Here is a 13260-nt window from a genome sequence, read left to right as displayed (position 1 = left end):
CAACAATATGTAGTTACAAAGCAACGTAACGTTGTTATAAAGAGCCGATTCCACAGTCGGTGACGCTTTGGGTCTCCATGTCATCAGCTGTTCATGCAAAACAGCCCAAACCAGTACAGTTACTGGTCTACTTACACTGAATGTACAATAATGGTTTATATATATATATATATTATGCTACAAGTTTCAACTTTATGAATGTACTTAACTGAAATAAATAAATAATTTCTTAACAGACTCCCAAAGCTTTTCAGTGGGTTTGTGTAACAGCGCCAGGTCGACCTCAGACATGGGTTAAATCCACAGACCGATGAACACGTCAGTCCCCAGAAACTGCTTATGAATGCAAACTTCATATTTTCTCCTCTGCAGACTCATTTGTGACATTTCTTTGACATTTGAACCAGCATCGTTTCGCCAGACGGTCGGGGGGAATTAAAACGAGACATGCAGCAGCTTTCAGAGAAAACTAGCTAAAGTTAGTTTCCTGGCAGCAGTTTTCTCAAACATCCGACCGCACATTCTGTCATGAGAGAGAGCCACAAGTTCCTGTCAAGTTTGAGGAAGTCATATTGATCTCTTCATTAGAGGAAACAAACACGTCGGGACACTTTCTCATTAGAAACGGTGAGCTCTGTTTTATCAACTAAATGCTAAACATGGTGAATTTGATCAGATAATACGGATTTACTTATTAACATAGTTACTAAGTATTTAAAACTTTTTATATGGGTCAAGTTCAATATTTCATTTCCAGAGTTTCAGTTTGTAGTTTTAATTAATTTATCATTCCAACATACTTTAGGAAACTAAGCTAAATAGTCCAGTTTCGTTTGTGATTTCTATGTTCTTTGAGGATAAAGTATACTGCAAAAACATAAAATTCAGTATGTTTGTCTAGTCGATTGTGGTAATATCGGAGTTATTTGAAATGTAACTTGCAAGTAACTGATAATCTCTCTGCTGCAAAGTTACTTGTAAGATAATTCATTTTGAAATAAGACAAAACTGAGATATTATCACCAGAAACTAGACCAAAAATACTTGGTAAGTTTTGTTTGGTCGGTGTATTCGGGGTTGACTCTTGAACTGCCTCCGTTCTTCAGTTCAAGTTTTGTGATGTAGGGTTAGGATGCAACAGTCAGGAAAGCAGGTTTGTCTGTGTCACACATTTCAGCAAACGAGCCAATTCATTCCAATTCATCCTGGTTATCAACAGTGAATTGAGCTCAATTTATTATTCAAATTATTTTAAAAACTTTTCTCTACTAAAACCCAGCAGATTGTAAATCGTCAGAAAAAATGATCAGCATTGCTAACTGGTCTTATGCAACTCTAATGCAACTAACCAACAATGTTAGCAGTTTATGATGTTCAACTGTTCAGAACAGATCTAGATCGACCCACTTTTGTCTCCTCTGATCGAAGGACATGACGACTCAGCAGGTTTGGTGTTTCCTGCCAACCACAGCTCTTCTCTTCCTCCTGTCTGTACAAGCGTTTGCTGAAGTGATGAAGTCAGTATCAGACTGTGACCTCTTCCTCCTTGGCCAAACACCACCGCACATTCCAGGCATCCTGGAGGGCGGGATGATCCTCGATCAGAACCGGTACAAGGTCATTTGCCAGACCTACGGGAATCAAAGAAAATTCTTGACGCTTTACGATGTGCGCAACCGGATTCCGGTGTTTTCTGCTTTCAAGTTCACTGGAGAAGTTTCCAGAAAAAGACCCAAAACCGTTTGGAAGATAGAACCGCAGGTAGGCTTGTTTTCACACCTGAGAGTCCTGTAGACTCGACTGAATTTGGGACCAAATTACATTTGTTATATTTCAGTTGGTGTGGTTAGCTTTCACAATGCACTGAGTCAAACCAACCAAACCTTTTGAAAAACCTGTTCCTTCCCCACCTGTGGGGGCAAAATACCAAGAACCACTGAAGGGATAACAACACAAAAACCTCTAAAGAAGACACTGAGCAAAAAATGGAAACAAAAATGGAGTGGTGTCAAATCAAAGCAGTTGTAGTTTTTCAATTTTAGCAGTACACATCATCCATTTCTGACACTAGACTAGCGTGTTTGTTTTGGTTGCATTTATCCCGAATGTGCAGCGCTAAAGTCCACTTCCTGCTTCTGGAGTGGTCTCCGGTCCACTTAGCACTCACATATGCAAACCGCACCAGAGTTTGCTTTTTTGGTCAAACATTCACACAACCCCAAACAAATCAGACTCTCTAGACCGGGGCAGCTCAAGTCCAGTCCTTTAGAGCTTCCATCCTGCAACTTTCAGATGCTTCCCTGCTCCAACACACCTGAATCAAATGAATCGTCAGCAGGTAGGTTCAGAGTCGATCCTGATCTGTTGGATAAAGACGCATCTAAAGGTTGCATGACGGAAGCTCTGGAGGACTGGACTTGAGCACCCTTGCCTCCTTGTCTCAACTACTCTTTTCACAGCTGGAGAATCCAAATGGAGAGAAGAGGATGATCCCCGGAGATACGAACAGAACCTACAACCACCAGGCCGGCACTGTGGATTACAGATCCAACAGAACATTTGACCGGGGTCACATATTTCCTAGCTCCTACGCCTCAACCAAAGCGGACAAACGGTCGACTTTCACCCTGACCAACGTTGTTCCCCAAGCGGAGTCCTTCAACAAGGGCAGCTGGAACAAAATGGAGAGGTGTGTAAACATCGTTGTTTGTCTCAGATCCAACATGGCCGACTTCACAACAAACTCACTCAGGTTCACTGAATACAGTAAAATAAAGTACAATAAATAACTTGAAGCAAACTACAGATGCGCCACCACAGCAAGCCCATAACAATAAATACATTTTGATAAACTTCACATCAAATAAAACCCTTTTACATGTACAACATTCAGAGACTATTACACAGTGGATAACGGAACATCTCTAACAAGAGAAAATCAAGTACAAAACCCATGAATATTATTAAATTAATTTAAAATATATGCTAAAATGCAACAACACAGAACTGATCGCAATATAGTTAGACTGAAACAGAAAAAGGGGAGGAGCTGCCCGTAACTGACTGCTAAAGTTACCACCAACTGTCAAGAGCCACATGACTTATACCAATGAATCAAAGTCAAAATTTAGCTAAAGTTAACCCTAATGAAACCCTGTTCCAGGTGCACCAAATGCATCATGGAGAAGTACTGCGTCAGCAGCGGCGGCGGTACCGGGGGCTTTGTGGTGACCGGGGCCCTGCCCAGCTCCAACAGCACCCTCAACAACAGGGTCAACGTTCCCGCTGCGCTCTGGTCGGCGTTCTGCTGCTACAGCGCCGTGGCCGAGGCGTGGATAGCGAGCGGGCACTGGGGCCACAACGTTCAGGACGAGTCCAAACACAAGTATCTGAAGACGGAGACTCTGGAAGACCTGCAACACCGGCTGCACAGGTCCAACTCTGAGTTTGTAATATTCCCTGGATCAGAATGTCCTCTGACAACAACCGTAACAGAGTTTTACCCAGAAACGAAAAACTGCTTCTGCCCACCGACCGTCCCGGACCCTTGATCTTCTGTCTCTGGTTCCGCTGCATTTCCACCTTCTCGCCATGCGCTCTTCTTCTCCTTCTTTTTATTCTCATATCATCACTGCATATCCTGATATTCAAGACAAACAGACTGAACTGGGACAGTGAAAACCAGTAAATAATCATTGGGAACCTTTCTTTAATCTTTCTACATTTTCCAGTCTGTGTTGCAATTGCTTTCCTTTTCCAGTAGATGGCGCAACCTTCAAATAAAATTGGTTGCAATCTCCTTAGGAATGTATAAATGCATCTTTATTTGCGTTAAACTGTTCAACAATACCATGTGGAATGTGATTTGTAAAGTTAGACAGTTAAAAATTAGCAACAATAATCTGGATTATTTGGTCCATCTTAAAAATGGAGATTCACGAGGATGTGAGATACAAGAAGAAGGTGGATTTGCAACAAGAAGGAAACATTTGCAGCACAAATCCTGGTGGAAAATGAGGAAAGAAATGCCCTAGAAGAACTGGACAAACTGGAGTTTGTCCAGACCTACTGGACAAACTTCCTATGAGACGCTTCGCTCAAAGTCTGAAGACGCAGGAAGTCGCAAAGGTTTAGTGATGCAAGGGTTAATGAGGAACAGCAGCTCCTTGATATGTTTCATAAAATATCACAGCAGATCATATTTCTGCCAGACAGTGAGAGACGTTTGCAGGAAGAATTGGACCACGTCAAAGTTTCATAGAAGAACTCCAGTGCAAATATGAAAAAGATGTTTCCAGAATGAAACAAGAAGTGGAAATGTTTCAACAGCAGGTCAGAGAACGTCGCTAATTTACAAATAACAACTGAGAATCTGAGGCTGCAGATAAGGATTCTGATATAAAAACCTTTATTATACAAAGGCATAATATTCTGTAAGAAGGATGAAATCATAGAACATGTTAGAATGTCACAGATATGAAGTAGAGAGAAGATTATCAAGAGAGAGTTTGGAAACTAAAAAAAGGAAAGTGAATACACTGAAAAAAATGCTTAATAGAAATGGATGATATTTAATATTTAGTTTAGTCTATGTTTGAGTTTTGTGTTAAATGTATATATATTCCAAAATATTCTAATATTCTAATCTTGAACATTTTACTGACATTTATATACATTTATACAGATTGTATTTTTATTTGACAACAGATATTTTAAGACTTTAATTTCTCTTAATTGTGACAATTTTCTGCTAACAGTTCATGAAAAAACTAAATTTAAGACTTAAATATTACATCAAATCGATAAACTATTTTGAAGGCAGAAATGTGGGATTATTCGCGTAATCATGAATGACACTCTGTACCGGTAGGTGGCGGTATTGCGCCTGTAGTTGTTTGCCAACCGCGAACCGCCATGAAAACACAAGAAGAAGAACCAAAGACAACAAAGATGGCGGCTGCACGTTCGAGTTTTGTTTGGACTGATGAAGAGGTGGAACTTTTACTTCGTGTTACTTTAGAGTATAAATATTTAATGTACCAGGAGGACATTGATTGGGAGTCCTGCCCGACAAAGTATGCAGATATCCACGAAGCCTTCGTGCGGCGGTATCCAGCCGGCAGAACGGTGGAGTTTCCCCCACAGCACCGAGGCGACCTCCAGGCACCAGCTGACCTGCAAGCTCAAAGCGATCCGCTGGAAATACCGGCAGGCTGTGGGCTCCGGCCGGCCGAACAGACACGGCCGTGTGGTGATGCTGTACTTTGAGCTTTGCAAGCAGATCTGGGATGAATCACCGGACACGGAGGCAGTAGAATCTGGGTTAGAGACCCGAGAGGTGGAGGGCAGCTTCAGGAGTTCATCGGCCGCAGAGACTCCACGTGCTGCTCGGTTCGACCCCGTGGGGGATGAAGTCTCTCTGAGCGATGAAAACCTCGGTTCCGAGGTGAATACAAGACGGAACATCCTCCAGGTGGGTGAGCACATCCTCTGCAGGCCAGTGGCGGATCTATTTTAAAGTGGTTAAAACTGATGGTCAGTGGTGTCCAAAGTGCGGCCCGCGAGCCATTTGTGGCACTTAGACTGATTTTTTTGTCTCCCTTAACAACAAGAGTTTAAACTTTTTTTATTTTTAATCAGGTGGAAATTCTCACTGACATAATGGAAAATATGCCTTTGCAAAGTGCTGCACAGTGTTGCAATTAACATGAATATAAAATGTTAATTACAGCACAAAATGTTTGTATTTTTATCCCCAAACGTCACTGAAAAGCTGACTTTGCTGCCCCCACATCAGCTTTTAGTTAGTTTATCAAATAATAAATTAATATTTATTGAATAAGTTGTTCAACTTAGCGTGAAATAATTTGAAACAGATGTGCAAAATCATTTTTCAGTTTTGGATCGACATTGAATAATATTGCTACAAATAATCAACAAATAAATCAGGATAATCTATAAAAACGTTCAAAAGTTCATGTTTATTTGGCTATTTTGTTGCACAATCATCTGTCATCTTCAGCAGCCGTTTTACTCATTCCAAACGTAATTGAACTTTAATTTGGTAAACTATCAATTAGTTTGGTCAAACAAGAAACAAGTTTAAGTATTATTTCAAGGACATAAACCTTTAGAGCCCTGTCCCCTTTTTGCCCCCCATGTGGATCCGCCCATACATAGATTTGTCATGTGATGTTTTGTTTCTCATTTAAAGGCGACGCGCGCAGGCCACCAGAGAGACCAGCTGAAAAGGAAGGTGCTCTCCGATCCGGCCGTGCAGGAAGACCTCCAGATTAAAAGACGCATGTTGCAGTTGCTTGAGGAATCCGAGAAGAACAACAAAACTAAACTGAACAACCTTTCAGTGCAGATGGAAAAGATGTTAGACTCCATTGATAAAGGGATGACTTTACTAAGAACACTCATGTGTCAGTCACAGAACAACAGCCCACGTCCTGATGGAAGCAGCAGCAAAGATACAGATGTTCACATTCCTTCATCTGGACTCCAGACTGAAATCCAAGCTGCTGCAGCAGATCACCACTATCACCACTATGAAGAGATGGACTGTGATGTCTGCACTGGGAGGAAACTGAAAGCTGTCAAGTCCTGTGTAGTTTGTTTGATGAGTTACTGTGAGGAACATCTCCAACCTCACTACGACGCTCCACATTTAAAGAAACACAACCTGGTGAATCCCTCCAGGAAGCGACAACAAATCCATCAGAGAATCCAGGACCAAGAGAAAGATGTGAAGCTGCTTCAACGGGAGGTGGAGGCCATCAATGTCTCTGCTGATAAAGCAGTGGAGGACAGTGAGAAGATCTTCACTGAGCTGATCCGTCTCCTCCAGGAAAGAAGCTCTGATGTGAAGCAGCAGATCAGATCCCAGCAGGAAACTGAAGTGAGTCGAGTCAAAGATGTTCAGGAGAAGCTGCAGCAGGAGATCACTGAGCTGAAGAGGAAAGACGCTGAGCTGGAGCAGCTCTCACACACAGAGGATCACAACCAGTTTCTCCTCAACTACCCCTCACTGCCAGCACTCAGTGAGTCTACAGGATCATCCAGCATCAACATCCGTCCTCTGAGACACTTTGAGGACGACAGCAGCTGTGTCAGAGCTCAGACAAGCTACAGGACGTCCTGAGAGACACAGGGACAAATATCGAATTGAGAGTCAATGAAGAACCAAAGACAAGAGCTGAATTCTTAAAATCTTCACAGGAAATCACTCTGGACCCAAACATAGAAAACAGAGATCTGTTATTATCTGATGGGAACAGAAAAACAATAAAAGAAGAGGAGTCTGAACTCCCTGATTATAATGGAATCTGACTGGATGTTGTTTCTGGTTGGTGATGTCATCATGGTTTCCTACCAGAACATCAGCAGAGCAGGACGATCAATGAATGTTTATTTGGATTCGGTTACAGGTCATTATGATGCTACACAGATAAAAGTTTCGTCACAACAAAGTTAAAACTCCAGTATCAGGTCCAGTTTCCTCCAGAGTCGTACCTGGATCACACAGCAGGTATTCTGTGTTTCTGCAGCGTCTCTGAATCCATGACTCTCCTCCACAGAGTCGGTACCGTTGGTTTTGTTTGTCTGTAGAATTCATTAATCTAAACATTCAGCAGTGATCAAAGGTCCAGTTGGTTCAAGTGTGTATTTTAGTTTTTAGTTTAGTCTTTATCATTGCTGCCGAGTTATTTTATGGATCAGTATTGTGAAAACTTTTTTTTGAAGAGCTATTGATTAAAATCGATGGTAATTTCCAAAAGGTTGTAGTCATTTATGAGCTGATAGAGAAATGTCCTCTTTGTTTAATTGAATTTGCTGAAGCATTTGTGGACACAGCTACTGTATTAAAACACTCTGGAAAATAGGAAAATAAAGAAATGAAGAATAAACCGTCTAAGAGATTTTTAAGAAAAAGAAACATTTGTTCAGCAGAGGGAGGGAAACTAAATAGGTTTTGGGTTTGTGATTTGGAAAATGACAGCAGGAAAAACAAAATCACAGTCACAAAATCATCACAATAATAAAGAGCTAAAATAGTTAAAATGCATATTTCTATAATTAATTTCCTAGTGACATTAGAAAAACTACATGACAACATCCAAATGTAAGAAAAAAAAACTACTGAATGGAAACTACATCTAACTTTTACATTGTTTGAAATAAGGAGCTTTTAATGTCAATTGTCCCAAAGAAAAGACCATTATTTTTACAATTAATTTTGACAATGTTGAATTTGGGGACAAAAGAAAAATAATATCTTGGAAAAATTGTCATAATTAAAATATTAAATCATGTAAAAATTAATTAGACTCCAAAAATATGGAGTGAATTATTTCTGAAAGGTTATATTATCCATATTTTACTCACCTTTTATCACCAAATCAAAGTGGACTTATGTTGACAAAGATTAGAGCTCAAAATACCAGTAAATTAATAAAATCTACAGTGTGAAATATTGTTGGAGTTCAAATAATTTAAAGAAAAGCAGGAAAGTCACGTGAGCGTTTATTTGGATTCAATGACAAATGTTGGTGTTTAGAACGTGACTCAGAAAGTTACGCATTTTATCTCAACGATGCTGAAACTCCAGAACCAGGTCCAGTTTCCTCCAGAGTCGTACCTGGACCACAGAGCAGGTATTCTGTGTTTCTGCAGCGAATCTGAATCCATGACTCCTGCAGAGTCCAGACCAGATTCACTCAGCCGCTGCAGGCTGGAGTTTATATTTATGTCGACTCCATTTCAAACCGAAATAGACAGCAAAGATCTGAAATCTAGTTGAAGATGTATATTTCAGCTTCAGCTCGTCTCTCATTGACGATGAAACATCATGGCTGCCGTTTCTTCACTGCTCAGAGATTCATCTTTCTTTATGAAGCTACTCTGTCATCCTGTTTGAGGTTTTATTGATGTTGGGGTTAATTCAGCCATGGAGGCTTTTGCTGCTCATTTTGTGTCATTAGACTTACATAAAGTCTTACTTTTTCAGACCAAATGTTGTTCTAATCCACATGATCATCAATCAGGAGATCAGTCACTGTTTTACTGGAAATATATCAAATTCTGGCTCAACCTGATAGTAGAAATTCATTTAAAAGTAGAAATGAACAGAACAAGAGTCACTGTCTGTTTCATTCAGACACAAATATTGTGTCTGTTGTCCATAAGCAAACAAGTTGTCACATTCTTTAAATCTTTATATACATTAGGGCTGTAAATGTATTTAGATAAATAAAATAAAAACATTTTCCATTTTTTATTTAAAAAAAATGTTTTATTTTTAAAAAAATAAAACATTTCCTAATAAAATCCCTAAAATCATCTTCGGTTGTTATTGAAAAGTGAAACTCATTTTCCTCTGTGTTAAAATTTTCTATTTGTACATTTTTATGTTTTTTCTGCTCTTAGTCTTAAAAGTCCTAATAAAGTTAAAATCTAATCCTTTTAGATGTTTGTGAAGCAAATGTCAGTTTTACATGATTCACCATCCTGGATCTAATGTTCCATCAATCTTTATTTCAGTTATTCAGTCAACAAACATTTAATTCAATAAAATTATCCAACATGGCTGACACTACATACCTCATGTTATTTCAATTTATGTATTCATCAATCTTATTGAATACATAAATTCATTTGAACCAAACCTTGGAAAAGGCTTTTGAACGCTGCCATCTTGTGGACAAAAATGTGCAACTAGCAGTTTTGGGCTTGAACAAGCTGACGATCTGAACGTCCTCCAGATGTTTGGATGTTTAACTCGCAGCTGATGACAGAAACCAGTGGAGAGCTGCGTCTCTTCCCGTCTCATCAGATGTGAATTATATTGTTGGAGCAGCTTTGCCTGGTGCTGTACCTCGGTGTTGTTGCACACAGACTGTAGCTCTGCAAACAAGATCATCAACTTGTAAATGGATGATAGCGATGGCTGCCTGACCTAATTTTCAGTCAGACCTGGCGTTACAGGTTCAAAGGTCACTTCAGTTGAGGTTAAGTGCTTAGTTACAGGTGTGGCTTTACTGACTGTTGTTTGAACAGATCCTTTATGGAGTTGTTGGCCTGATTTGAAGAGCAGTTTGTTTTTCATGTTAGCTGGGGATGACTTAGTATTTTACTACTGACAAACTGCTTCCAGAATAAGAGAAACTGATTATGAAATCTGGATCTACATTTTAAACAAACCTCTGACGATTCCCAGCTGAACTGGACCTGAGCTGAATGCCTCCCAGTAGCTGCCAGCATGTTGGGTTGTGGAGGCTGTGGGGCCTGCGGACGCAGCAGGAGAGCATCCTCCCTCACTCAGACTGTCTTACTGACGTCCTATCACTTCAATTTGAAAAATGTTCCCTGATTTCAAAACTTTAGCTCCTGATTGTAATTCAGAGTCCAGTGGGGCTGCAGGGTGTAGATTCAACCTCCAGATCAATATCAAAACGTTTGATTGCACATAAGTGGGTGAACTGTTAATGTTCATAACTGAACTGTGTTGCATGTATCTGATTGTGTAATGACACAATGTGGATTCTCTGTTCAACTTGTTGAATATTAATTTAACTGAGTGGCACAACGTTGCGGTGGGACATTCTCACCCACTGGTGGGTTTGTGCCTGATTAGAGGAACAAAACCAGGAAAGGTTTCATGTGACAAAATTACAGTTTGCCTGATTAATTTGCTTCATAGCAGGAAGATCCGCTTTTGTTCAGCCTGATGTTTATTCCCCAGCCCTTTAGATATTATAGGGCACAACAATGATAGAGGAGCTCAAAGTCTGACTGAATGACTCACATGTTTGGATTAAAGTTCAAACTAATTAAACCTCTAAGACATAAAAACTCAAACAGTCGTTGTTACTGAGAAGCAAAATGGCTCAGAGAGAAGCGCAGCTGCAGAAGATCACCTGTTCGATCTGTTTGGATCTACTGAAGGATCCGGTGACTATTCCCTGTGGTCACAGCTACTGCATGAACTGTATCAGACGATACTGGGATGGAGATCAGAGGAGAATCTACAGTTGCCCTCAGTGCAGAGAGACCTTCAGAAGAAGACCTGCATTGAGAAAAAGTACAATTTTAACAGAGTTGGTGGAAGATCTGAAGAAGATTGGACTCCAGTTTGCTGCAGCTGATCACCGCTATGCTGGACTTGATGATGTGGCCTGTGATGTCTGCACTGGGAGGAAGAGGAAAGCTGTCAAGACATGTCTGGTTTGCTTTGTTAATTACTGTGAGAAACATCTTCAGCTTCATTATGAATCTCCAGCTTTGGCAATGCACAAGTTGGTGAATCCCTCCAAGAAGCTCCAGAACAACATCTGCTCTCGTCATAATGAGGTGATGAAAATCTTCTGTCGTACTGATCAGCAGAGTATCTGTTATCTCTGCTCTATGGATGAACATAAAGGCCATGAAACAGTCCCAGCTGCAGCAGAAAGAGCTGAGAAGCAGAAGAAGCTCCAGGAGAGTCGACAACAAATCCATCAGAGAATCCAGGACCAAGAGAAAGATGTGAAGCTGCTTCAACAGGAGGTGGAGGCCATCAATGTCTCTGCTGATAAAGCAGTGGAGGACAGTGAGAAGATCTTCACTGAGCTGATCCGTCTCCTCCAGGAAAGAAGCTCTGATGTGAAGCAGCAGATCAGATCCCAGCAGGAAACTGAAGTGAGAGTCCAGTCAAAGATGTTCAGGAGAAGCTGCAGCAGGAGATCACTGAGCTGAAGAGGAAAGACGCTGAGCTGGAGCAGCTCTCACACACAGAGGATCACACCAGTTTCTCCTCAACTACCCCTCACTGCCAGCACTCAGTGAGTCTACAGGATCATCAAGCATCAATAAAGATCTTCTGATACACTTTAAGGGCATAACAGAAGCTGTGTCAGAGCTCATAGACAAATTACAGGACGTCCTGAGAGTCTCATGGAGAAACATCGAACTGAAGATTGCTAATGTTTTATTGACAGAACCAGAACCAAAGACCAGAGGTGAATCCTTAAAATATTCACAAGAAATCACCCTAGATCCGAACACGGCAAACATGAATCTGCTGTTATCAGATGGGAACAGAAAAGTATCCTCAACTGACCAACAACAGTTGTATCTTGATCATCCAGACAGATTCACAGTTTTTCTTCAGGTCCTCAGTAGAGAGACTCTGACTGGACGTTGTTACTGGGAGGTGGAGTGGAGAAATGGAGGCGTTTATGTTGCAGTTTCATACAAGAACATCAGCAGATCAAAATTGTCAGGTAAATGCAGGTTTGGATCCAATAAAAATCTTGGTGTTTAGAATGTGACTCAAGAAGGTACATATTTCATCATAACGGCATTGAAACTCCAGTACCAGGTCCAGTTTCCTCCAGAGTGGGAGTGTATCTGGACCACAGAGCAGGTATTCTGTGTTTCTACAGCGTCTCTGAATCTATGACTCTCCTGCACAGAGTCCAGACCAGATTCACTGAGCCTCTGCATGCTGGAGTCCGACTTTACTATGGATCTTCAGCTGAGTTTATTAAGCTGAAATAGTCGTCTGAGGAAGATGGCCCTACATTTCTAGAGTTAGATGAGAAGCAATATTTCTCCTGCTTATATTGAGAAAACCTGGTAATGAATTGAGTTATTCACTAAACTGCATTGATTTGTTTTCTCTACTTCATGCAACTGTTATTTTATTTTACTTTCATGAATATACAGTTTGTTGTTCAATATTTGCGTAAACTGAATTTATCTGACATTGAGCATATTTTAATAAATCTTTCACACCAGTAAACAGCAGTACAATAAAAACCTTTCTAAATGGTTTTATATTGCTATTATTTCTGATCTTATTTGTGGAGAAATGGAGGACTTTTGTAATACACGTTAATTTAAAGCAGTCGGCCTGTAGAGCTACATTTAATCCTTGACCAACTTGCATCAAATCAACCAAACTCAATGTGGCCACTTGGTGGCAGCAAAGCTCAACATAAAAGGGTAAAACGAACCAATCAACAAACCTGTCAGAAAGAAAACAATAACTGGGTGATAAATGAACAGTTATACTTAACCTGAAACAAAGGGACCCACTGGAAGGACTTTATTTCTCAGCCAGAGGGCTGACCTTTCTTGTCACCCTCTGTCAGTACAGGGTCACAGGTCATACAGACTTAACAACAAGCTTATTCTCATCCTGAACTGACAGCTGGCCAAGTTTACATGCAGATCTTCTTCTGGGTGGATGTGCCCAGGACCAGACGATCACAA

General features: G+C 40.6%; 2 protein-coding genes and 1 pseudogene across 2 annotated transcripts; all 3 read left to right on the top strand.

The window, feature by feature from the left end:
• The first annotated feature begins 597 nt into the window (after nt 1–597).
• On the top strand, nt 598–4077 carry LOC129351410 (endonuclease domain-containing 1 protein-like). The gene is made up of 4 exons (XM_055020272.1): nt 598–627; nt 1429–1761; nt 2460–2689; nt 3164–4077. The coding sequence occupies exons 2-4, from the start codon at nt 1432–1434 to the stop codon at nt 3549–3551; spliced, it is 948 nt and encodes a 315-aa protein (XP_054876247.1). The 5' UTR covers nt 598–627; nt 1429–1431; the 3' UTR covers nt 3552–4077.
• Nucleotides 4078–4748: 671 nt separating this feature from the next.
• LOC129351382 (uncharacterized) lies at nt 4749–7897 on the top strand. Its single transcript, XM_055020254.1, has 2 exons — nt 4749–5473; nt 6215–7897. Exons 1-2 carry the CDS (start codon nt 5078–5080, stop codon nt 7145–7147), a joined length of 1329 nt encoding a protein of 442 aa, XP_054876229.1. The 5' UTR covers nt 4749–5077; the 3' UTR covers nt 7148–7897.
• Nucleotides 7898–10876: 2979 nt separating this feature from the next.
• Nucleotides 10877–12772, top strand: LOC129351415 (tripartite motif-containing protein 16-like; annotated as a pseudogene).
• Nucleotides 12773–13260: the final 488 nt, after the last annotated feature.

The sequence above is a fragment of the Poeciliopsis prolifica genome, unplaced genomic scaffold, assembly GCF_027474105.1.
Source record: "Poeciliopsis prolifica strain line A6 unplaced genomic scaffold, Auburn_PproV2 SCAFFOLD066, whole genome shotgun sequence".
Lineage (NCBI taxonomy): Eukaryota > Metazoa > Chordata > Actinopteri > Cyprinodontiformes > Poeciliidae > Poeciliopsis > Poeciliopsis prolifica.
This window is presented reverse-complemented; position numbering and strand designations above follow the sequence as displayed.